We start from the raw sequence: 23,556 nt of genomic DNA on the forward strand, positions 1-23,556 counted from the left end.
CACACAGTGAGCTATCATTAAAAATCACCTGAATCATCTATCGGCTGCCAATTTCACTGGGTCCTCCCTCAATTTTACTAGAAGCACGATCTGAAAACCACCAAAGTTCCTAAAGAATATGTCATCTAATCAGAGTGAATCACTTTTTCCTAACACCTATATTTCAAATTGTCCCTTTGCCCAAGATGAAGCCAACAGCAGGGCTGGGGCTGGGTGAAAGAAACAGCTTTCTTTTGTAAAGTGGAGAAATGAGATTGTGAAAGCAGAGGTAGAAAATGGTAACTTACAACTCAGAAGGATCCATTTTAAGAGATATATAGACCCTGGGGATCTGGAAGCCTATTCCTTGCAAGTTATCCCCCTGCTTATACACCACTTAGAGTGTCTTCGTGTACCTCCAAAGGATCCAGTTTGACAACTGACCAAGACTGCCCCATGACCAAGATACTCTCTTAAACATGGAATTCACAGGGCCAAGCGCAATGGCTCATGCCTGTAATCCCAGCACTATGGGAGGCCAAGGCGGGCAGATCACTTGAGGTCAGGAGCTAGAGGCCAGTCTGGCCAACGTGGTGAAACCCCATTGCTACTAAAAGCACAAAAATTAGACAGGTGTGGTGGCACATGCCTGTAATCCCAGCTACTTGGGAGGCTGAGGCGTAAGAATCTCTTGAACCCAGGAGGTGGAGGTTGCAGTGAGCCTAGATCATACCACCACACTCCAGCCTGAGCGGCAGAGTAAGATTGTCTCAAAAAAAAAATGTATAACATATATATATGTGTGTGTATATATGTGTGTGTGTGTGTGTGTGTGTGTGTGTATATATATATATATATGTATATATATAAAATTCACATTTGTTGATTTGCTAGTTCCCTGCTTAAAATCCTTTAACAATTCATACCACACTTAAAAGTGAAATCCAAATTCCTTCCTGTAGCTTCTAAAGTCCTACACATGTCATCTCACCATCCTACAAACCACACTGGCCTTCTCCAAGTTCCTGGATCGCTGGCAGGGCTTCCAGCCTGAGGGCCTTTGCACCTTCCATTCCCTCTGACCCAAGCACTGTTCCCGTAGCTGCGTGGCTGCTCCTGTTACCTCCAGGCTTCAGCTGGAATGTCACCTCCTAAAAGGAGCCTCACCTGACCACCCCATCCACCTCATTGTTCTCTACCACAGGAAACTAATTCTTAATAGCTCTTGTCATTAGCACAAGTATCTTCTGTATAGTAATGTCTTACTTGCCCACTAGACAAAACAGAGGTCATGTCTGTGTTTCATGTTCAGCACCCAGCACAGCGCCTGGCACTCAACAGATATTTCTAACAAGAGGGAGGGCACAAGCACGTCATGGGAAAAGTGAAATCAGTGAGTGGCGAGGGAGGGGGTGTTTCTAACAGCTTTCTGTACAACCTTATTTAAAAACAAAGTCATATTAATTTATTAGAGGACATAGATACAACAAACGCAAACAAGAAAGGTGTATTACAGGTAATATTAAACATATAAACACGGACACATACCAAGACTTCAGAGAGCACCCGGAGTGGGCGGGAACACTCAGCATGCAAGTTTCCACCCCCACGTTTTCCTTACCTCTGTTCTTGAGAAGGCTCCTCCAGACCATCTTCAGAATCACCCTATTGAAAAAGAACATGTATTAACGGCTGTTTCTTTGTTCTTTTTTTTTTTTTTTTTTTTTTGAGATGAAGACTCGCTCTGTCGCCCAGGCTAGAGTGCAATGGCATGGTCTCAGCTCACTGCAACCTCCACCTCCTGGGTTTAAGTAATTCTTCTGCCTCAGCCTCCCGAGTAGCTGGGACTACAGGCATGTGCCACTATGCACAGCTAATTTTTGTATTTTTTAGTAAGGACAGGGTTTCACTATGTTGATCAGGCTGGTCTCAAACTCCTGACCTTGTGATCCACCTGCCTAGGCCTCCCAAAGTGCTGGGATTACAGGTATAGCCATTGTGCCCGGCCACGCCTGGGCAAATCTTATAGTCACCTTGCACTGCTCTTCCCTCTTCAACTCCTACCAGAAAGACCTACCCACTCATAGGAAACCTGCTCAAGAATTTACAATGGCTCCCTCCAACCGGTCAGATGCACACCAAGCTCTTCAACACAGCATGCAGCCCCGTCCCACGAAGCCTCTGACACACCCACACCTACCTCTACAACCACATTGTGGCAGGCACCTTGGGCTCCAATTTAAAATGTCAGAGGGAAAACAATGAAATTCACTGTCTACCAGGTACGGCTCTGGGCTAGGCCCCAGGCACACATTTGCTGCTGCAGATTTCTAAGGCCTCCTTCATCCCTCAGCCTTAGCTGACCTCTCCAATGCAGGGTGCCTCTTCTCTCAGTTCCCGTATTTCAGCACTTGACTATGGTCCCAGGGTATTACCAGCCTGACCTTGCCAACAACAAAGGACAGGGACAAAAGCATGTAATTCCCCCACTCCCTCTTAGGAAGTACCTCAGGGCCTTTGCACTGGCTGTTCTCTCTCACCACCTTCAAAGGCTGACTCAAATATTGCCTTTTCAGAGCGGCCAACTTTGACCTCTTAAAGCTGCAACTCACATCATCACCCCACATTGCCACCACATAACATAACATGTACGCCCTTGGAAAAGACTAAATTACTTACAATGTACTCTCTGTCTTGTTTACTATCTATCTCTAGGCTTCCATTTAGACTGCAAGCATCACAAGGGCAGGTGCTTTTTCTTTTTTGTCTATCATAACATCCCTGACACCTAAAGCAAGGCTTCGCCTCCAGTACGTGCTCAATAAACATCTGCAGAGCGGAGTACCAGCTGTTTCTTAACTACACATGGATATGACTATTATGGGAACTTCACTAAGCAACTTTTTCTAACTCAAAATAGAACGTGACATTCTTTCCCTCAGACACAGAAACTTTACCACCGTAATAGTGCTTTTCAGGTTAAACTGTATGAAACTCACACAACACCCATGATGGCTAAAAACCTGGGCTCTGTAGCTAAACAATTCCTGGGTTTCCATCCCAGCACTGTCACTTTCTTATTACCTCGGGCCAAGTAATTTCACTGCTCTGTGCTTCAATTTCCTCACCTGTAAACTTCACAGTCTTTAGTGTGTTAGTGAGTTATACTCATAAAGCACTTAAATAACACCAGCAGTGCCCAACCCATGTTGCTTATTATTTTTCAATGTTGACAGTAGAAATTGATTAAGCCAAAAATAAATCTCCATGATAAAAAAGATTACCAAATACTGGTCAATGATTCACTGGAGCAAGATGATGTTACATAACACAGTACCTGCGATAACGAAAACTCAGACTCTCAGTTTATCATTTCCTGTTTCAACTTTCTACCAATTTCCGTTATGTACACCCTCTGACTTAAGATGGGGGAAAATAAACTTGATATTTTTAAAGGCAGATTCTTTCTTATTCATCACTGTATCTCTGGGGACCTAACTGGGCCTGCCCTAAGGTCCATCTTTGCTAAATGAATAAATAAGGCCAGGAGAGCACTGGGTCTGCCCAGCCCTGCCCAGCACCAACACGAGTCTGTATCAGGTAACAGTGGCTCCTACTCAGCACCTGTCCCTGGTTCCCAAACCTGCTAACCAAGGGCCAACAGGAGTGAGCCTTCTCTTCTCAGAGAAGTCTGAATGGATTGAAAGAACAGATTCTAGACTGCCCTTCTTTTTTGGGGGGGCTGGGGGACAGAGTCTTGCTCTATCGCCCAGGCTGGAGTGCAGTGGTGTGATCTTTGCTCACTGCAACCTCCGCTTCCCAGGTTCATGTGATTCTCCTGCCTCAGCCTCCTGAGTAGCTGGGACTATGGGCACCTACCACCACACCTGGCTAATTTTTTCTATTTTTAGTAGAGACGGGGTTTCACCGTGTTTGGCCAGGATGATTTCGATCTCCTGACCTCGTGATCCGCCCACCTCGGCCTCCCAAAGTGCTGGGATTACAGGTGTGAGCCACCATGCCCGGCCTAGGCTGCCCTTCTGATTTGATAAAAAGCAGCTAGAACTGATTTTTTTAAATGTGATTGTCAAACAACACTAGGAAATAAACATTTTAAGGCATTCCACCTGTTACCAGCAGACTTAGCCTACCTCATAAATAGGGGAACTAGGCAAGATACTGACAACCGCCCCTCCTCCACTAGGAAGACTTCGTCGGCAGTATGAATGTCTACTGTAAGCAGGACACGGTGGCCACAGCAGGGCAGCAAGCCATAGCAGCCCAGACCGTCAAAGGAGAGCCCAGTTAAGGCAACAAGGCATGCACGAGGCAAAGGAGGAAAACGAAGACACTACAGGAACCTCAAAGAGGGAGAAACTATGACAATGCCCCTGCAGGGCAGGAGTCAGGAAGGACAGGCCCTGAATGAACCACGCGGCTGCTACATTCATTAATTCAACAGATACGAGCTTGACATGCGTGGCCAAGGGTCTGGCTGGAGTGGGCGTCCCAGAGGACTGACACGGAAGGCCCTGCAGGGCAGAGCAGGTCAGGTGGATATCACCTATGTGTGGATCACACAGAATCGCAGTTTCTGACTTGGACGGCAAAGTAAGAAGGTACACAAAGCCGTATCCTGCACACACGAAATTACTTCTTGAAAATAAGCTAATGAAACACCTGTTTGGTTTCCACACCATCACCACTTTGGATTTGGTGTGTTGAAATATAGTTGAAGTACAGCCCAAGCAGAAGAAAATTTCTGTAAATCTCAGAAGAAAATCACATATATTTTTCCTCCTTCCTCTCACAATCACCATGCATAAATAGCTTGTATGTTCCCACACCAAATGATTTTACAACATGAGACTATATAACAAAAAGATATGACTAATACAACTTATCTATACAATCATAGAGCACACAACAGTACTGAGTTATCTGTACAATTCAGCCCTTTCAAAGCAAGAAGCCATTCATGCTCTCCAATGACCAAATCTACCAGTCAGCTCAGAAACCACCAAATTAACAGGTAACCTACAGCAGGTGCTCACTAAGTCCCAAGCACTTAATTCTCTCAAAATCTTCTGAAATCAGCACCATCATTCCCCAGACTTTGCAGATGAGAAAACAGGACAAACAGGTGAATTTATAGACCTAAAATGAGATAGGGCTGGGATTCAAACAGAGGAGACCTGGACAGAGGTCCTGCCAGTTTACAACAATTCAATTGTTGTATCTGGTATTACTAATGATAAGTCAGGAAGTTCTTGATCACTGAGATACTCATCATTAAAAGAAAAAAAAAAAAAAGACCTAATCAACAGGAGACATGTCCAAAACAGATAACTATACAAACAGTGTTGGCAAACATGTTAGGTTTTTTTTTTTTTTGAGATGGAGTTTCACTCTTGTTACCCAGGCTGGAGTGCAATGGCACGATCTCAGCCACTGCAACCTCCGCCTCTTGGGTTCAAGCGATTCTCCTGCCTCAGCCTCCCAAGTAGCTGGGATTACAAGCATGCACCACCACACCCGGCTAATTTTGTATTTTTAGTAGAGATGAGATTTCTCCATGTTGGTCAGGCTGGTCAAGAACTCCTGACCTCAGGTGATCCACCCCCGCTCAGCCTTCCAAAGTGCTGGGATTACAGGCGTAAGCCACTAGCCCAACCAGTATTTTCTTTATTTAATGCCACATCCTCTAAAGTTCCTATTTCATCTACTACTGACAAATCTTAGCCTCTGAAGCCATCTTTAAGTCTTCCTGCATGAAAGAAACCCAATGTACTAGTTAATTAAACAGAAACTTCTCAAATTTAAATAACACCTATAAATATTCTCTTTTCAACAGACTCCATTTGACAAACATGAGGGAATTTTTACTGAAAAAATTCAGAATACTTTGAAAATAATTCCTTTAAAATAACTTTCTTCAAAACTCTCTGCAGCTTATGAGATACATATAGATACACACGCACATACACACATATAGATGTGCTTATGAGATACACATACATACACACATACACACATGCTTATGACATTCGTATCTGTATCTCATAAGCACATGTATGTGTGTGTGTGTGTGTGTGTGTGTGTGTGTGTGTGTGTGTATCTCCCTCACCCTTGGCCCAGGTATAAGACGGGCAAGATAGTTTCTAAAAGGTATACATGTAGACAGGGATGAAGTATTCAGAAAATTATTTTGAATACCAGTTTCACTTTCGTTATAGCTTTGATTAAAATAGCTTAGCTATAAATGCCTCTATAGTAAGTATCCCAGACAAACAGCTTCTGAATTCTGACATCTCTTACCAAAACAAATTGTATTTACATATAAACAAAACCAGAAATTAAAAATTGTAGTAACTTTTGAGCCTATAAATAAAATGAATCATATCATAGGCCTTGACATTTCCATCTCAGAGCACACCTACTAAATCTTCAGCTAACGCTCTAACAAATGAGACTCTATAATACTAGACTCAATCGTCTATAATTTACTTTCCTTTTAGTCTGGGTTGGCTTCCAACACTAGCCAGTAAGTGGAAACTACAATTGAGCAAAAATGCAAATACATATACATAGATACAAACCAGTGCTTCTCCACCCGGGCAATTTTGCTCCTCAGGGACATCTAGCAATGTCTGGAAACATTTTTAGCTGTCAAAGTCAGGAGGGGGTTGGGGGAGAGGGGGAAGCAGCAGAGAGTGTCACTAGTGGGTAGAAGCAAGACATGCTAACTGCTCAGCATCTCACAGTGCACAGGACAGCCCCACAACAAAACTCTCTAGCCCAAAATGTGACCAGTGCCACTGCTGAACAACTCTGATATACACAAACGTAATTATTTTTTAAATAAATACATCAAGTTAAATGTGGTTCTCGCAGTGAGAATATGACGGATTTCTATTTAGTTCTTTTTCTACAACTTCCAAACCTTCAAAAACACACATGTATATTTAATATAAGGTTAAAAAAAATCCATTTGGGAATAAACATTTTAGGAGAAGGAAAAACTATCTGCACCTCATCCTGATGGGGCCTTTTCTCAAAAGACCAGTCTCATTCAGGTGGCTGGCCTTCAAGGAGGGTCCAGGAAAATTCTCTAAAATCACCTGTCTGCCTTGAAGCTGTTATTCATTAGCCCTGGTCAAAATGAATATTGCAAATATCTCAAAACCAGCACTTTGAATGTTTCACATAAGAGGCAGAAGACTGAAATGTAAAACTGGATAGCCTCTCCAGTAAAGTTATAGCTAGACATCCTGTTTTTCTAAACAGCCACGAGACACAACACAGAATTAAGTGCTTCCCAACGTGGGAAGTAATGAACATCTTAAGAAGTGCTGCACACAAGCTGAATATTCCCTTATAATTCAAACCATCTCCACCCAAAAAAATGCATCTTGGATCACTACCGTTGCCGCTGAAAGGCAGTCAACAATATTATATTTAAATGAGCACTTCACAGTCAATGCGAATTTCTTGTAAAAGTTAAAGACAAAAGCTTTCCAGTACTGTATCTGTTGCAGCAGTAAACCCTATATGATGCTACAGCTTCCCAATAAAATGTCAGTAATTATTTTTCTACATGCAATCATCATATCATCGTATAGAGAAAAAAAACCTGAAATTCAAGTTCTTAAGTGGGTGTATTTTAACAGGAATTAAGGACACTTGGAGAAAATCCAAGATGACAATCCTTTAAAGTCACATCTCCATCCCAAAGCTACTTAACGCTAATGGCAAATACCACTCTAACATTTATGAAATCAATACTCCTGTTGTCCTCAACCCCCCAGCCACTTGCCATCCACACAGCACCAGCTCACTTAGAGAACAGTGTGCACCGAGGACACCCGCGGCCGGGCAGACTGCTGCTGGCCGCCTCCCTGTTGAGGTGGCCTGGGTTCCCACCTTCTGAACTTGGGGCTAGCCTGACTCACGCTCTGTCACATGGCGTGGGAGGAGCCGGGAAGGCCACCGTTGCCAGGTGTTCAGGCTCGGCCCCTAACGTTTATTTGCCTTGCAAAGTGGCCGGAGCGCCTGTGCCGCTGGGACAGGGGTGGGGGAGATTGGCGGCCTCCCGGCCTCTCCTCCCTCGCACACCCACAAGCCGCCCTGTCACCTGGTCGTCCTCACCTGAGTGGGCAGCAGGAGTTCCCCTTCTTCTGCCTGCCACAGCTCCACCACGTTCGGCAAGGGCTCAATGGCTGCAGGAACACCAAAAAATATACCATGTTTTTAATGCACGCTAAAGAAAGCTTCCTGTTTCCCCTGTCGTCCCTCCGTGCCACTAGCCTCACCAAAACACGTCTCTTTTTCCTCCGAGGAACGGAGGCCATCGGAGGGGCGAGCTGAGGATAAATACACAATGGGCGGGGTGTGAGCCGCCGGCCCCTCGGACGCGAAGGCGACAGCGTGCAGGCTCGGGTTGTCGTGCTGGGGTGGACGAAATGGAGGTGAAGACACCCCGGGGCACTCCGGGCTCCGCAGCCCGAGCATCTGGATGGTGGACCACGGGCTGCCAGGCTCGGGGGAACAAAGCTGCAGGAAGCCGGGCCGCGGCGGGGCACCCGCGCGCGCCACACAAAGCGGGGGCTGCGCCCGGGGCGCAGGGGCCGGCGCACAAAGGCTCCAGGGCGCGAGCGGCTAGCGGTCCCCAAGACCCGCGACCGCCCCGCTCTCCAGCCGCACGGGGCAGCGGGGCGCTGGAGGGGACGCTGTGGTCGGAAAATGTTATCAGCGGAGAATTGCAACAGCTTTCCTTCCTCCTCCTGCCCCTTTCCCTTTCCTCCCCTCGCCTTCTTATAGATTTCAGCAGTTCCCTAAAAGAAAGAGCGGGGGCGGGGTGGAGAGGCAGAGCGAGCCCAGCGGCGCAAGGCTGACCTTGTCCCTGAGCCCCTCCCGGGCGACAGCAGGGCAGCAGGACCTGGAAGACGCCCAGCAGGAGGTTCACGGCCGCGGCGGTGCGGCAGTAGCAGCTGGGCTGCGGGCGTCGGAGCCCCGCCATGCTGGTGCTCGCGCTCCTCTCCGGTGCTTGCCGCGCTCGCCACTAGCTCCCTGGCGCCCCAGCTGCCTCGCCCCGGGCCCGCCCCCGCGCCGCCCCGCCCCGCCCCGCGCCGCACCCGCCCCCCCCCCCCCACCGCCGGCTGCCCCAGCTGCTGCAGCTACAGCCCCGGGCGCGCCGCTCGCTCGGAGCGCGTGTGCGCCGCAGATAGGGAGGGACAGAACGCGGCGGGGTGCGGAGGAGAGTGGACAATGCGAATGCGGTGGCTGCGGGCACCCAGCCCCGGCACGGAGCACGTGGCCGTGGGCCCGCTCTGCAGCGCGGGCTTGGCGAGGCCGGGGCGCTTAGAGCTGTCCGCTGGGATTAGCGGCCCCCTTTTGCCAAGGGCGTTTTCATGAACTTTCGGGTGGTTGCTGCTTTGTTGAGGCGCACGGGCCACCGTCTAGAGATTACCCTCGAGGGAAGAGGTGGCGGTGGAGGTGAGAACTCAGGAGTCGCCAAGCCAGAGGCCTTGGGCACAGGATATTAGTGGAAATAATGCAGTGGTTGTCAGGAAACGCGAGTGCAGCCACATGGCCACTGCCAGTTATGCAGCGAGAATATCCGGTGGCTGCAAAGTCTGTAATTAGAATAAAAAGAGCTCTCCCAAAACCCGAGAGGCTGACCTCAGCGCCGCGTGGCGGTAGTGCGCCCGGCACCCTCTGTGGACACGGTCCAGGTCATGACAGGTGGGGAAGACTCTTCCTACGGGATTTATAGCTTCAAAGACTCTGCAAATACTCCCTTTTGGAATCATATTGCAAATTTCAGCCAGCCTTTCCTGAAATATGGTTGGGGTCGAGGACGTGGTCAGTTGCCTGTTTCTAACATTAGAATAATTGAAGTAATACGTGGGCATATGTTTCCTAGCTCCAGATTTCGATGCCTATAACCAACAAGTCCAAAATCTGGCATCTCTTTAAGGTAAAGGCATCTGCCTTTACCAGTGATGCCACAAACAAGGACTTATTCAGAAAGAAATTTGCATAACCTAGAGATATGGGCAATCTTACGATTTTTTAAAGTTAACTTACTGCTTGCACTGTAGCTTGTATGAAATTCAGAGAATATGAACACTACCGTATGAAGAGGGGACATGATGGGACACACCTGTTTACCTTGATCCTCTGTTTAACTGCTTCTGGTGCCTTACAAGCCAGACTACGGAAAACCAGTGCTTGCAAAGCAGACACACGCCTGAGGACAAAATGAAGTCTAGATCCTCTGTCCTCAAGACGTAATGGTATTTAACCAAACAAGGTTAAACGGTACAATTGCTTGACCAGACTTAACATTTAAGTAGATTAGCATAAACATAAGTTGTTGATGTGGGAAAAAAAGCACTTTGCATTTTCCAACTTGAATACCTCCAGTAGCCTCTTTCCATACTTTTTTTCTGTGAACCTTGCCAACATCTTTATTTAGCAAGGATCTCCAGTGCTATCTCAATGTGCCCGTTTTTTTTCTTCACTTCTCCAAGTTTATATTTGCCCCTCGGATTCTGAAGGTCCTGCACAGAGTTAAGGGACCTCCAGTGACAGGAATACTTGCACAACCCACTTAAGCAGTAACTACACCTTCAAAGTTTATTTCTAGATGAAAGTTCTCTCGTGGGCCTATTTATCTGCAGAATGTAATTTTAAGTCCTGTGACTATAATACGTGTAAAGGAAAGCAAGCAAACATTGACATCCTACCTGATTTTATTAAACAGATTTAAAGTTGTGATACAAAACTTTTGTACTAACGTTTACATTATTTTACTTTTTACTAATAAAGTATTTTCCACATGAACGAGTATCACAACATCAATAGAAACGACTTAAAAGATAGAGTAACATTGCTATGGACCATGTCTAAATACTATGTGACTCTTTCTGAAACTTCGTAAGGCCAGCTTGATTTTTCAAGTTGTGGTCTTGTGGACTTTACAAAATGGGTAATGCTATTTGACTGTTGTTCAAAGAGGCAGAAGCATGTATCTGCAGTGCCATGGGGTTGGAGACGGATACGGGATTACACAGCTGTCTTCTTAGATAAATCTGACCTACTTAGCCTCCTCTGGAGTTATTTTTCATGCTGACTCATGGACAACAGGAAAGTTCTAGCCCATTAAGCAGCATCCATGTTTTGGAGTAACCTTGTTCTTCAAAGAAGATTCCTGTGTCATTCGTGTTATATTTCCATTATTCCCCTTGTCAATCCTAGATATTGTCACAGAATATTATAGCTGGAAATTTTCTACAAATCATTGAATAGCCCAACTGCTTCTTCTTACAGAAGAAACCAAAGCCCATAGAGAATTTTAAAATCCAAGTTATAGAGTTCCTTTTAAAATTTTTATTCATAGCCGGGCGCGGTGGCTCAAGCCTATAATCCCAGCACTTTGGGAGGCCGAGGCGGGTGGATCACAAGGTCAAGAGATCAAGACCATCCTGGTCAACATGGTGAAACCCTGTCTCTACTAAAAATACAAAAAAAAAGTAGCTGGGCATGGTAGCATATGCCTGTAATCCAAGCTACTCAGGAGGCTGAGGCAGGAGAATTGCCTGAACCCAGGAGGCGGAGGTTGCGGTGAGCCGAGATCGCGCCATTGCACTCCAGCCTGGGTAACAAGAGCGAAACTCTGTCTCAAAAAAAAAAAAAAAAAAAAAATTTTATTTATAAAGTTTTTTGAGACAAGGGTAGTGATGAGGAAAAAGGCTAGGTATGGAAAACACCTAGATCTAAAAACTAATGCATTTTCTTTAAAAAGCCAAGGACTTATATTTAATTCCTCTTTCCTTTACACCCTTTAAATCGTCAGTTAGTCCTATGGTGCCCTCCTCCATGCTATTTCCCATACCTAGCCTTTTTCTTCATTACTACTCTGATCTCACTCACCCAGGCCAGAAGGCAGCGGCCCGATCTTGGCTCATGGCAATTTCTGCTTCCTTGACCCAAACAATACTCCCACTTCAGCCTCCCAAGTAGCTGGGAGCACAGGTGCAGGCCACCACACCTGGCTGATTTTTGTATTTTTGTAGAGACACGGTTTCACCATGTTATCCAGGCTGCCCAGGCTTGAACTCCTGGCCTCAAACAAATCCACCCACCTCGGCCTCCCAAAGTGCTGGGATTACGAGTGTGAGCCACCCCATCCAGCCCGACCTCCTTTGGTGGCAGAGTTATGGAGAAGCACATATGAAATAATGTTAACTGAAAAAAATTAATGTAACCACTGATTAAGTCAACGTGAGAATTATAGGCCAGGCAAGGCAGCTCATGTCAGTAATTCCAATATTTTGGGAGGACAAGCTAGGAGGATTGCTTGAGCTCAGATGTTTAAGACCAGCCTGAGCAACATAGTGAGAGTTTGTCTCTACAATTTTTTTTTTTTTAAGTTAGCCAGGCACGGTGGCGCATTCTTGTAGTCTGTAGTCCCAGCTACTCTGGAGGCTGAGGTGGGAGGACTGCTTGAGCCCAGGAGTTTGAGGCTGCAGTGAGCAAAGATTGCACCACTGCACTCCAGCCTGGGTGACTGAGTGAGACCCTGTCTCCAAAAAAAAAGAAAAAATATATATATACACAGGACTAAAAAGTGTCGAAGAGGCATTAAGGTGCTGTCTTTGTGGAATATATAAATGTTAAGTTCGATTCATATAAGATAAAATGGTTCTGTTAGAAAAAAAGAACTGTAAATGGCTAAATCTCTACTGATTTTTATATTTACTTACTTTTTTTTTTTTTTTTTTTCTTTTTCAGATAGGATCTGGTCTTGAATTCCTAGGTTTAAGCAATCCTGCTGCCTCGGCCTCCCAAAGTGATGAGATTACAGGCAGGAGTCACCACACCCAGCCTCTAGAAGACCCTTCTTAATATAACTTATTCCATCTCGTCTTATAAAGCCTCAGTTAAATGCATTGGATAAGAATAAGGATTCTCTCCTTTCTCAGACTCTGTTGTGTTAAACGATTGATCTTTTCTGTTACGGGACTATAATGTAATTTTGGGTGAGTAGCAACAATAGTCACAGTTTATTATTCTCTATTTTTAAAAATACTCATAAAACTGTAAAATAAAGAGTAAGTTTTACTGTAATTTAAAAATAAATTGATTAAATTAGAACTTTAACGTTTTGAAAAAAGTGGGTTTTTTACATATACTTTAAGTTCTGGGATACATGTGCAGAACATGCAGGTTTGTTACATAGGTATACATGTGCAATGGTGGTTTGCTGCAGCCACCAACCTGTCATCTACATTAGGTATTTCTCCTAATACTATCCCTTCCCTAGCCCCCCATCCCCTGACAGGCCCCAGTGTGTTATGTTCCCCTCCCTGTGTCCATGTGTTCTCATTGTTCAACTCCGACTTATAAGTGAGAACATGCAGTGTTTGGTTTTCTGTTCCTATGTTAGTTTGCTGAGAATGATGATTTCCAGCTTCATCCACTTCCCTGCAATGCACATGAATTCATCCTTTTTTATGGCTGCATAGTATTCCATGGTGTGTATGTACCACATTTTCTTTATCCAGTCTATCATTGATACGCATTTGGATTGGTTCCAAATCTTTGCTATTGTGAATAGTGCTGCAATAAATATACGTGTACATGTGTCTTATAGTAGAATGATTTGTAATCCTTTATGCATATGCCCAATAATGGGTTCCTGGGTCAAATGGTATTTCTGGTTCCAGATCCCTGAGGAATCGCCACACTGTCTTCCACAATGGTTGAGCTAATTTATACTCCCACCAACAGCGTAAAAGTGTTCCTATTTCTCCATATCCTCTCCAGCATCTGTTGTTTTCTGACTTTTCAGTGATTGGCATTCTAACTGGCGTGAGATGGTATTTCATTGTTTTTTTTTTTTAATTTGTATTTCTCTAATGACTAGTGATGATGAGCTTTTTTTCATATGTTTGTTGGCCCCGTAAATGTCTTCTTTTGAGAACTGTCTGTTCATATCCTTCACCCACTTTTTGATGGTGGTGTTAGTTTTTTTTCTTGTAAATTTGTTAAAGTTCCTTGTAGAATCTGGATATTAGCCCTTTGTCAGATGGCTAGATTGCAGAACTTTTCTCCCATTCTGTAGGTTGCCTGTTCACTCTGATGATAGTTTCTTTTGCTGTACAGAAGCTCTTTAGTTTAATTGGATCCCATTTGTCAATTCTGGCTTTTGTTGCTATTGCTTTGGTGTTTTAGTCATGAAGTCTTTGCCCATGCATATGTCTTGAGTGGTACTGCTTAGGTTTTCTTCTAGGGTTTTTATGGTTTTAGGTCTTAGGTTTAACTGTTTAATCCATCCTGAGTTAATTGTTGTATAAGGTGTAAGGAGGGAGTCCAGTTTCAGTTTTCTGTATATGGCTAGCCAGTTTTCCCAACACCATTTATTAAATAAGGAATCTTTTCCCCATTGCTTGTTTTTGTCAGGCGTCAAAGATCAGATGGTTGTAGACGTGTGGCATTATTTCTGAGGCCTCTGTTCTGTTCCATTGGTCTATATATCTGTTTTGGTACCTGTACCATGCTCTTTTGGTTACTGTAGCCTTGTATTATAGATTGAAGTCAGGTAGCATGATGCCTCCAGCTTTATGCTCTTCACTTAGTATTGTCTTGGCTAAACAGGCTCTTTTTGGTTCCACATGAAATTTAAAGTAATTTTTTTCTAATTCTGTGAAGAAAGTCAATGCTAGTTTGATGGGGATAGCACTGAATCTGTAAATTACTTTGGGCAGTATGGCCATTTTCATGATTTTGATTCTTCCCATCCATGAGCATGGAACATTTTTCCAATTTGTTTGTGTCCTCTCTTATTTTCTTGAGCAGTGATTTGTAGTTCTCCTTGAAGAGGTCCCTCACATCCCTTGTAAGTTGTGTTCCTAGGGTTTTTATTCTCTTAGCGATTGTGACTGGGAGTTCACTCATGGTTTGGCTCTCTGTTTGTCTATTATTGGTGTATAGGAAAGCTTGTGATTTTTGCACATTGATTTTGTAACCTAAGACTTTGCTGAAGTTGCTTATCAGCTTAAGGAGATTTCGGGCTAAAATGATGGGTTGTTCTAAATATACAATCATGTCATCTGCAAACAGAGACAATTTGACTTCCTCTTTTCCTATTTGAATACACTTTATTTCTTTTCTTCCTCTTGCCTTATTGCCCTGGACAGAACTTCCAATGCTATGTTGAAGAGGAATGGTGACAGAGGGCATCCTTGTCTTATGCCAGTTTTCAAAGCAGATGCTTCCAGCTTTTGCTCATTTAGTGTGATATTGGCTGTGGATTTATCATAAATAGCTTTTATATTTTGAGATATGTTCCATCAATAGCTAGTTCATTTAGAGTTTTTAGCATGAAGGGGTGTTGAATTTTAGCTAAGGCTTTTTCTGCATCTATTGAGATAATCATGTGCTTTTTGTCGTTGGTTATGTTTACGTGATGGATTGTGTTTACTGATTTGTATTTGTTGAACCAGCCTTGCATCCCAGGGACATTGCCTTGAAATTTTCTTCTTCTGTTGTATCTCTGACAGATTTTGGTATCAGGATGATGCTGGCTTTATAAAATGAGTTAGGGAGGAGTCCCTCTTTTCCTATTGTTTGGAATCGTTTCAGAAGGAATGGTACTAGCTCCTCTTTGTACCTCTGGTAGAATTTGGCTGTGAATCGGTCCGATCCTGGGGTTTTTTTTAATTGGTAAGCTATCAATTACTGCCTCAATTTCAGAATTTGTTATTGGTCTATTCAGGGACCCTGAATATTGGTCTATTCAAGTCCCCGAATATTTAAATATTTAGCAGCCTTTCCAAAGCTGCGAAATCCCCAGACTTTCTAACTTCAAGTCAACACCACCACGGTCTACCTAGTTGCTGAAGCCTAACGTCAGAATCAGCTGAGATCACGCCATTGCACTCCAGCCTGGGCAACAAGAGCGAAATTCCATCTCAAAAAAAAAAAAAAAAAAATTCAGATTATGTATACAACCCTCTAGTGGTTTTCTATGTGGTTAGAATAAAATCCAAATCCCTGTCCTTGCCCCATTTGAACCTGGAAGGTTGAGTCTGCAGTGAGCAATAATGGTGCCACTGCACTCCAGCTTGGGCAGCAAAGTGAGACCCTTTCTCAGAAAAAAAAAGTATTTAAGTCACTGAGCACTCACTTCGCATGCATGTCTTCGTAAACCCCACAAAAATCTGATAGGAATCATGTTATTGTCCTTATTTTACATCTTAAAAAAGGAGACGTAGGGAGTAGGGAGCCAATCCAGAGTTAAAATTGACCTCTAACTTCATTGTACCGTAATGTCTCTAAGACAAAGAGGCAGGAGCACACTTTGAAACTTCCTTTTTTTAATGCTTTAATTCTACTTATTTTAGGGTGCTTATAGGTAGAAAAATCTATGAATGCCAGCTATAGTCATTAAGAGAAAGTTGGCCGGGCGCAGTGGCTCACGCCTGTAATCCCAGCACTTTGGGAGGCCAAGGCAGTTGGATCACGAGGTCAAGAGATAGAGACCATCCTGGCCAACATAGTGAAACCTCGTCTCTACTAAATATACAAAAATTAGCCGGGCGTTTGGCACGGGCCTGTAGTCCCAGCTACTCGGGAGGCTGAGGCGGAAGAATCACTTGAACCCGGGAAGCAGAGGTTGCAGTGACCCGAGACTGCACCACTGTGCTCCAGCCTGGTGACAGAGAAAGACTCTGTCTCAAAAAAAAAAAAAAAAAAAAAGAGTAAAGGCCAGGTGCGGTGGCTCAAGCCTGTAATCCCAGCACTTTGGGAGGCTGAGGCGGGTGGATCATGAGGTCAAGAGATCGAGACCATCCTGGTCAACATGGCAAAACCCCGTCTCTACTAAAAATACAAAAAACTAGCTGGGCGTGGTGGTGCGTGCCTGTAATCCCAGCTACTCAGGAGGCTGAGGCAGGAGAATTGCCTGAACCCAGGAGGCAGAGATTGCGGTGAGCCGAGATTGCGCCATTGCACTCCAGCCTGGGTAACAGGAGCAAAGCAAAACTCCATCTCAAAAAAAAAAAAAAAAAAAAAAAAGAGTTACTATTGTGACAAATAGGTATAAAACATAACACCCCCCCGCCCATATACTCTCCAATCGACAAATTAAGGGCAACACCAAATCCAGTAAAATCTGTCATTTTGAGTCTCCACACTTTTAAACATACAAATCTTGTCCCTCTACATACGTTTTTCCCACATTTTCCCCCTTTTTCCTCTACATACTTTTGTACATACTAGCCTATAGTCCATTGGGAAAGATATTTCTGTAAACCTCTAAAATCATAACTGCATTAACATACTTAATGGCTTGCACTTATTATTGAAATCTTCTACTTGTGGATTTGAAATGCAGACCAGGGAGTAGAATTTCTTTTTCTTGTCCTTGTTTGCTTTCTCTCTTCCTTGTTATTGGAAAAGATATAGAAGTATACTTTATAACTAGTGGCATTTAATTCTGTAAATTGAGTCAATTTCTTAGTAGATGATCTTGGAAACACCCTGTTTTTAAAGGTCTCTCTTAACCTATAAAACAAGGCCTAGCCCTAGTCTGGGAAGCAGAAATGGTAAGTACTTTTTCAGCTCCATCACCATTTAACATTCTGAAATGATTCCATAGTAACTCAGCTTCTCCTTTTAGCAATAATTATAGAAACCGTCATGTAGTGCTTATGATGTGCCTGGCCCTTTCCTAAGTGCTTTGCCTATATTAGATTATTTCATCCTTCCAACAACCCCATGCAATCATTATCCCTATTTTACATACTGGGAAATGGAGATATAATGTCTGAATCCATTCTTGCTGCTATAACAAAATCCCACAGACTGGGTAGCTTATAAACAACAGAAATTTATTTCTCACAATACCGGGGGCTGGGAACTCTGAGATCAAGGCAGATTCGGTATCTGATGAGGGCTCATTTCCTGGCTCGTGGTTGCTGCCTACTCATTGTGTCCTCACGTGGTGGAAGAGGCAAGGCAGCTCTCTGGGGACTCTTTTGTCTGCGCCCTCATTCCATACATGAGGACTATGCTCTCATTCCTAATTACCTCTCAAAGGCCCTACCTCCATCTCCTTGGGAATGATTAATAGGTGTCTGCATATGAATTTTATGAAGACACAAACATTTAGACCACAGCATACATAGGTGAGGTATAATTGACCAAAGTCATAAATCAGTAAGTGCAGAAGTGAAATTCAGACCCAGGCAGGCAAGCTCCGGAATCCTTGCTTCGGGCCAACAAGGCAATACTGCCTCTATACCCTTGAGCGAGTGGGAGGTCAGTGCTGACCACTGGTGTAACAGTGATGGGTAGAAATGTACACAATTGAAAACACTAAATAAAAGCCATTACGGCACCACAGAATCTGTTTTTAAGAGGATGGCAATACTGCATAACCAATTTTTATTATTGAATACTTCATAGTTCCAGAAACAACATCATGCTCAGTAGTGGAAATGGGACTTTTCTGTCTAGGTGAGATAATCTTGATATGTGAATTAAGTCATATGAACCTTTGATGCTATAGGAACACCCCAAACTAATATCATACATCGATTTCCATAATTAGATAGAAGCCTAACTGTAATACTTCAGCAACATTTACCTGACTTACGCATTCAAACAATCTAATTGTAATTTTGGAAAATATGCTTCACAATGTTGAACGAGGCACTTTACCTCCCATGGGCCTTGTTTCTTGCCTAGTAAAATAAAGCCCAAAAACAATGTTACCTCTAAGATCCTTTCCATATCTAACATTTAATGAGTTTCTGTCTTGACCTGTTAGCTTGACAGCAAGAAGCCTGAACTTTTCTTATTCATCATTTCTTACTGCTTCAAAATCCACCAAATAAAGCAATTCCACAGCTTCCTGAATCTGCGTGCTTTCAAATTACAGTCTTGTTAAGTTTGGCACTTAAAGTTCAAATAAAAAGCTGCCAGGTCAGCAATGGGAGCCAAATATTAGGAAAAAGGAGTGATAAAGGAAGATCTGTTCTTTCCTTTGTTGTACACCTGACCTGCCAGTCTGGGGACACTTGGCCAAATTTACAGTTGGTAGAATCTGGTGTCCTGTGGGGCCTTGGGCAAGTTTCTTTCTTTTTTTTTTTTTGAGATGGAGTCTCACTTTGTCGCCCAGGCTGGAGTGCATTGGCGCAATCTCGGCTCACTGCAACCTCTGCCTCCTGGATTCAAGCAATTCTTCTGCCTCAGCCTCCTGAGTAGTTGGGACTACAGGCATGTGCCACCACGCCCGGCTAATTTTTCGTATTTTTAGTAGAGACTGGGTTTCACTGTGTTAGCCAGGATGGTCTCGATCTCCTGACCTCATGATCCGCCTGCCTCGGCCTCCCAAAGTGCTGCGATTATAGGGTAAGCCACAGTGCCCAGTGGGCAAGTTTCTTAACCTCTCTATGCCTTCATTCCTCAAGTGTAAAGTAGTCTGCCTCACAGGTTGTGGCAGAAAAATGAGTTAGTATATGAAAGGCTATAGAAGAGTGCCCTGCACATAGTAAGTGCTATACAGTGTTGTTTTGCTGTTATTTTCTGTATTAAGAAAAACAGTGAGAACCAGGAGAAAGCAAACCCTATGAGTTTGAATGGGCATGTCAGAATGATGGTCCACTAAATGCATCCACCAACTCAACTTTAATGCCAGACCAACATGAAACTAATGCCCTCATATTTTGAAAATGACCCCATTTCAATTCTTCCGTTTAGACACGTGTTGAAATTTCAGGCTCCCAAGCCAAGATAAGACTTCCTTACTTTTCTTCCAATTATAAAATAAACTGACCACCAATTGAAAAAGGAGTGCCTCTGGTAAGGCCTGATCTGTCTATCCTTCCAAAATCTCCCTTTCTCTTTAAGGACCAATCAATAATAGGAGCCAACATTTACACAGGCAGAGGTTAAGTAACTTGCCAAGGTCAAAGATATGAGTGGTAGAGCCAGGATTCAAACCCGGGCAGTCTGGCTCCAGAGCGTGTGCTTGTGTACTAGTAACCATGACATCTTGAGCCAACAGACTAAATTCAGCATGTGGGTATATGTGTACGTTTGAAGAAGAGAACAAATGTACGACCTAAATGATATGAGAGGAATGCCTGCTGGATGGTTGAAAAGGACCCTCACAGTGTACAGAACCTGACACCTGACCACATCAGTCTGAGTACAGACATCCCTATACCTTTCCCTCGGAAAGTAGCTACAGAGCATGATCAGAGAAGGCCTCCACTAGCAGAGAAAATGAGAATCACCATCCTCATACCCTGGCTGGCCGTGGCAGCTCGGGAAGAGAAACCAGGCAGGAGGCAAACGGGTCGTGGAGAACACAAGGCGAAGCCAGTCAACCGCCAGCAGTAGCTTGGCGGAAACAGCAGGACGCAGCCCAGACAAGCGCAGCTATCAGAGGCGTGAGGACCCCGGGCGCCCGAGCCAAGGGGCAGAATCACAATCAGCGGGTGTGTGAACCTCACTCGCTGGCCCTGGCGGCTGCTGCCGGAGGGCTGCAGAGAAAGGCTACGGCATCGCCCAGCAGCCCTGCTGAGACATCGGAACTCCCAGAAAGTAGTGAGAAGAGCAAGATGTAGGAAAAGGCTGAGGATCTGGAGACTTAGATTCCAGTCTGAGCTGCCTGCGGCCCTCGTCCCTACCCTAGGGCCACGTGTCCTCTGTGAGCACATCAAACTGGAAATTGTGTGGTAGATGACCTGGAGACTTGAAGCTTGGAGCTTGGCGAATTGGTTAAGAGACTTGGGCAACCATCTGTGTGTGAGGAATTATCCGGACTAGACGGTGGCAGCAGGTTACTGCACAGCAATCCAGGGTTTTCTCACGGCAGGGTGGAGGCCAGTTCTCAGATTGCCCCACAGATTGGAAGGAATGACCTGCCTCACACTCCTTCGAAATTATTTTCCCTTCATGTTAAAGATTAGTTGAGTCCTGAAATTTAATACTGATAGATCAGCCTCACTGCAAAATGCAAATTAAGATAACTGTATGTACTATCATTTTATAAGAACAACAATAAAAGTAATTGTTATAAAACAGTTTGGAAATAACTCAAAGAAGCACACTCTTCCAGTGCCAAGGACAGGATGAGTTGGTACTTTTTTGTTGTTTTGTCTGCAGGTGGCACACCATACCCAGCTTTTTTTTTTTTTTCCTTTTAAATAGAGACAGGGTCTCATTATGTTGCCCAGGCTGGTCTCGAACTTCTAGCCTCAAGTGATCCTTCTGCCTCAGCCTTCGAAAGCACTAGGATTACAGGCCTGAGCCACCACCATGCTGGCAGTACATTTTCTTGAAGGCAACCCGAATACAGAATAACAGTCATAAAAATGACTACCTGGCCGGGCTCAGTGGCTCATGCGTGTAATCCCAGCACTTTGGGAGGCCAAGGCACATGGATCACTTGAGGTCAGGAGTTCGAGAGCAGTCTGGCCAACATGGCAAAAACCCGTCTCTACTAAAAAAGCAAAAATTAGCCGGATGTGGCAGGGTGACTGTAATCCCAGCTACTCGGGAGGATGGGGCAGGAGACTAGCTTGAGCTTGGGAGGTGGAAATTATAGTGAGCTGAGATTATGCCACTGCACTACAGTATGGGTGGCAGAATGAGACTCTGTCTAAAAAAAAAAAAAAAAGACTGCACCCTTTGCCACAATGGTATTCTTAGAATTCTATTTAGAGAAAATAATTTGAAATGAAAAATATTTTACCAGATATTTATGGCAATGTTATCTGTAATAACTCCAAACTGGAAACACCCAAAATAAATCCACTAACATGGAAATGGCAAAGAATACTACAATAGCTCCCGTGAGAAATACTCAAAACAATGACAAAGGGTTTTTAAAATATTGTAAAGAGAAAAAAGCAGAAGAGACTGTTATACACTCACCGGAGACTGGAGAAGGGCCTTCGAGGCTGTAAAGTTGAGTAAGGGTGGATGTGGGGTTGGGGAGGGAGGTAGATACAGTTCGGCTTGGAAGGCATGCTGGGATCAGCGCTGATGACGATTGTCTACCTAAACACAAACCGAGAACCAAAAAACCTTGGGATGCCATGGTCATAAGCAATTTGTTATTTTACGTATTTTTCTGTCAAATGATTTTTAATTTTCAATGGCAAGTGGGGGAAATTTGTGTGTGGTTTAATGGGATACAAACTAGAAGATTGTAGAGTGGGTCATCAAAGAGAAGTGACAGGTTGAGGCTGTGACCCAAATGGGAAGGGGGTCAATGACTGAACTCTTCTCACTAAAGGCATCTGTGGAGCAGGAAACTGGTGCACAGGTCACTGACTCAAAAGGAACAGGGCTCTGAAGAGGAAATGGCTAAGACAGTCTTTCTAGCTGTCAGAGGAAGTTGATGTAATGAAGACAGGACTCTGGAAAAATGTTACCCAAATATTAAGGCCAAATACTTCTCATCACCTCTGAGGAAGCCCAAATGGTATATTAGAACAAAAGGGTACAAGGTCAGGAGGATTCAATGAAATGTGTGTGGAAGCATGTTGCCAACTGAGAAATGCTTTATAAATCCTGGCTCTGAAAACTAGGGTTTCCCTCTACAAAAAGACTGCAGAGTTAACCAGAGTAACCACACTCTAAATCTAGAGTATGATTTAGAGTAAAACCATACTCTAAATCAGTCGATGATTTTATAAATTCGTATAGTTCTAATTTTGAACAAGTGATGGTAAAATCATGATCATCTTCCTATCTGAAGCTATAATATTATCTTGATTATTAAACCAGATTGACTTTTTAGTAGATTTTTGATGATGTTAAGCTAGCTGTAATTAAATTGATCATGTTGTGAATTAGTGAGATATATAAAAATACCAAATTAACCATGATTGGCTCAGTACTTTCGTAGTCTGAATAGATCACTCATTCATTCATTCATGGATTCATTGATTCATTCATTCAGGATAATCATGAGAGAAGTACTGTGTCTATGTAAGTAACATTAAAGTGGGAGGCCATTAGAAAAGTACAGAACACTATAAACTTTAAGAAAAGAGAAGCCAGTGGGAGGTGGAGGCAGGTGGATCACTTGAGGCCAGGAGTTCAAGACCAGCCTTGCCAACATGGTGAAACTCCAACTCTATTAAAAATACAAAAAATTAGCTAGGTGTGGTGGTGCACACCTGTAGTCCCAGCTACTCAACAGACTGAGACAGGATAATTGCTTGAACTCCGGAGGCAGAGGTTGCAGTGAGCAGAGATCATGCCACTGCACTCCATAGTGAGATTCTGTCTCCAAAAAAAAAAACAGAGAGAGAGAGAGAGAACCCAGGCGCAGCAGTTCACACCTACAGTTTCAGCACTTTGGGAGGCTGAGGCCATAGGATCACTTGAGCCATGAGTTCAAGACCAGCCTAGGCAATGTAGTGAGACCCTATCTCTACAATAAATAATATTAGTTGAGCATGGTGTCTGTGCCCCTGTGGTCCCAGGTACTTGGAAGGCTGGGACAGGAAGATCACTTGAGCCCAGGAAGTTGAGGCTGCAGTG

The 23,556-nt window shown here is 44.0% G+C and overlaps 1 protein-coding gene across 4 annotated transcripts in view; it reads right to left on the minus strand.

Annotated features, from left to right (window-relative positions):
* TMEM131L (transmembrane 131 like) overlaps positions 1 to 9,051 on the minus strand; it is a 177,217-nt gene extending 168,166 nt beyond the window's left edge. For 2 of the 4 annotated variants that reach the window (XM_039479164.2, XM_039479163.2), the window contains exons 1-3: positions 8,875 to 9,051; positions 8,128 to 8,198; positions 1,601 to 1,644 (exon numbers count right to left, since the gene is read on the minus strand). In XM_039479164.2, the coding sequence (XP_039335098.1) occupies positions 1,601 to 1,644; positions 8,128 to 8,198; positions 8,875 to 8,998 (239 nt within the window). In that variant the 5' untranslated portion in view covers positions 8,999 to 9,051. Of the gene's footprint in view, positions 1 to 1,600; positions 1,645 to 8,127; positions 8,199 to 8,291; positions 8,621 to 8,874 lie in introns of those variants that run through there. The other 2 variants (XM_074396807.1, XM_074396806.1) reach the window with 1 other exon arrangement.
* Between the last annotated feature and the right edge of the window lie 14,505 nt (positions 9,052 to 23,556).

Source organism: Saimiri boliviensis, chromosome 3 (assembly GCF_048565385.1).
Source record: "Saimiri boliviensis isolate mSaiBol1 chromosome 3, mSaiBol1.pri, whole genome shotgun sequence".
Classification (NCBI taxonomy): domain Eukaryota; kingdom Metazoa; phylum Chordata; class Mammalia; order Primates; family Cebidae; genus Saimiri; species Saimiri boliviensis.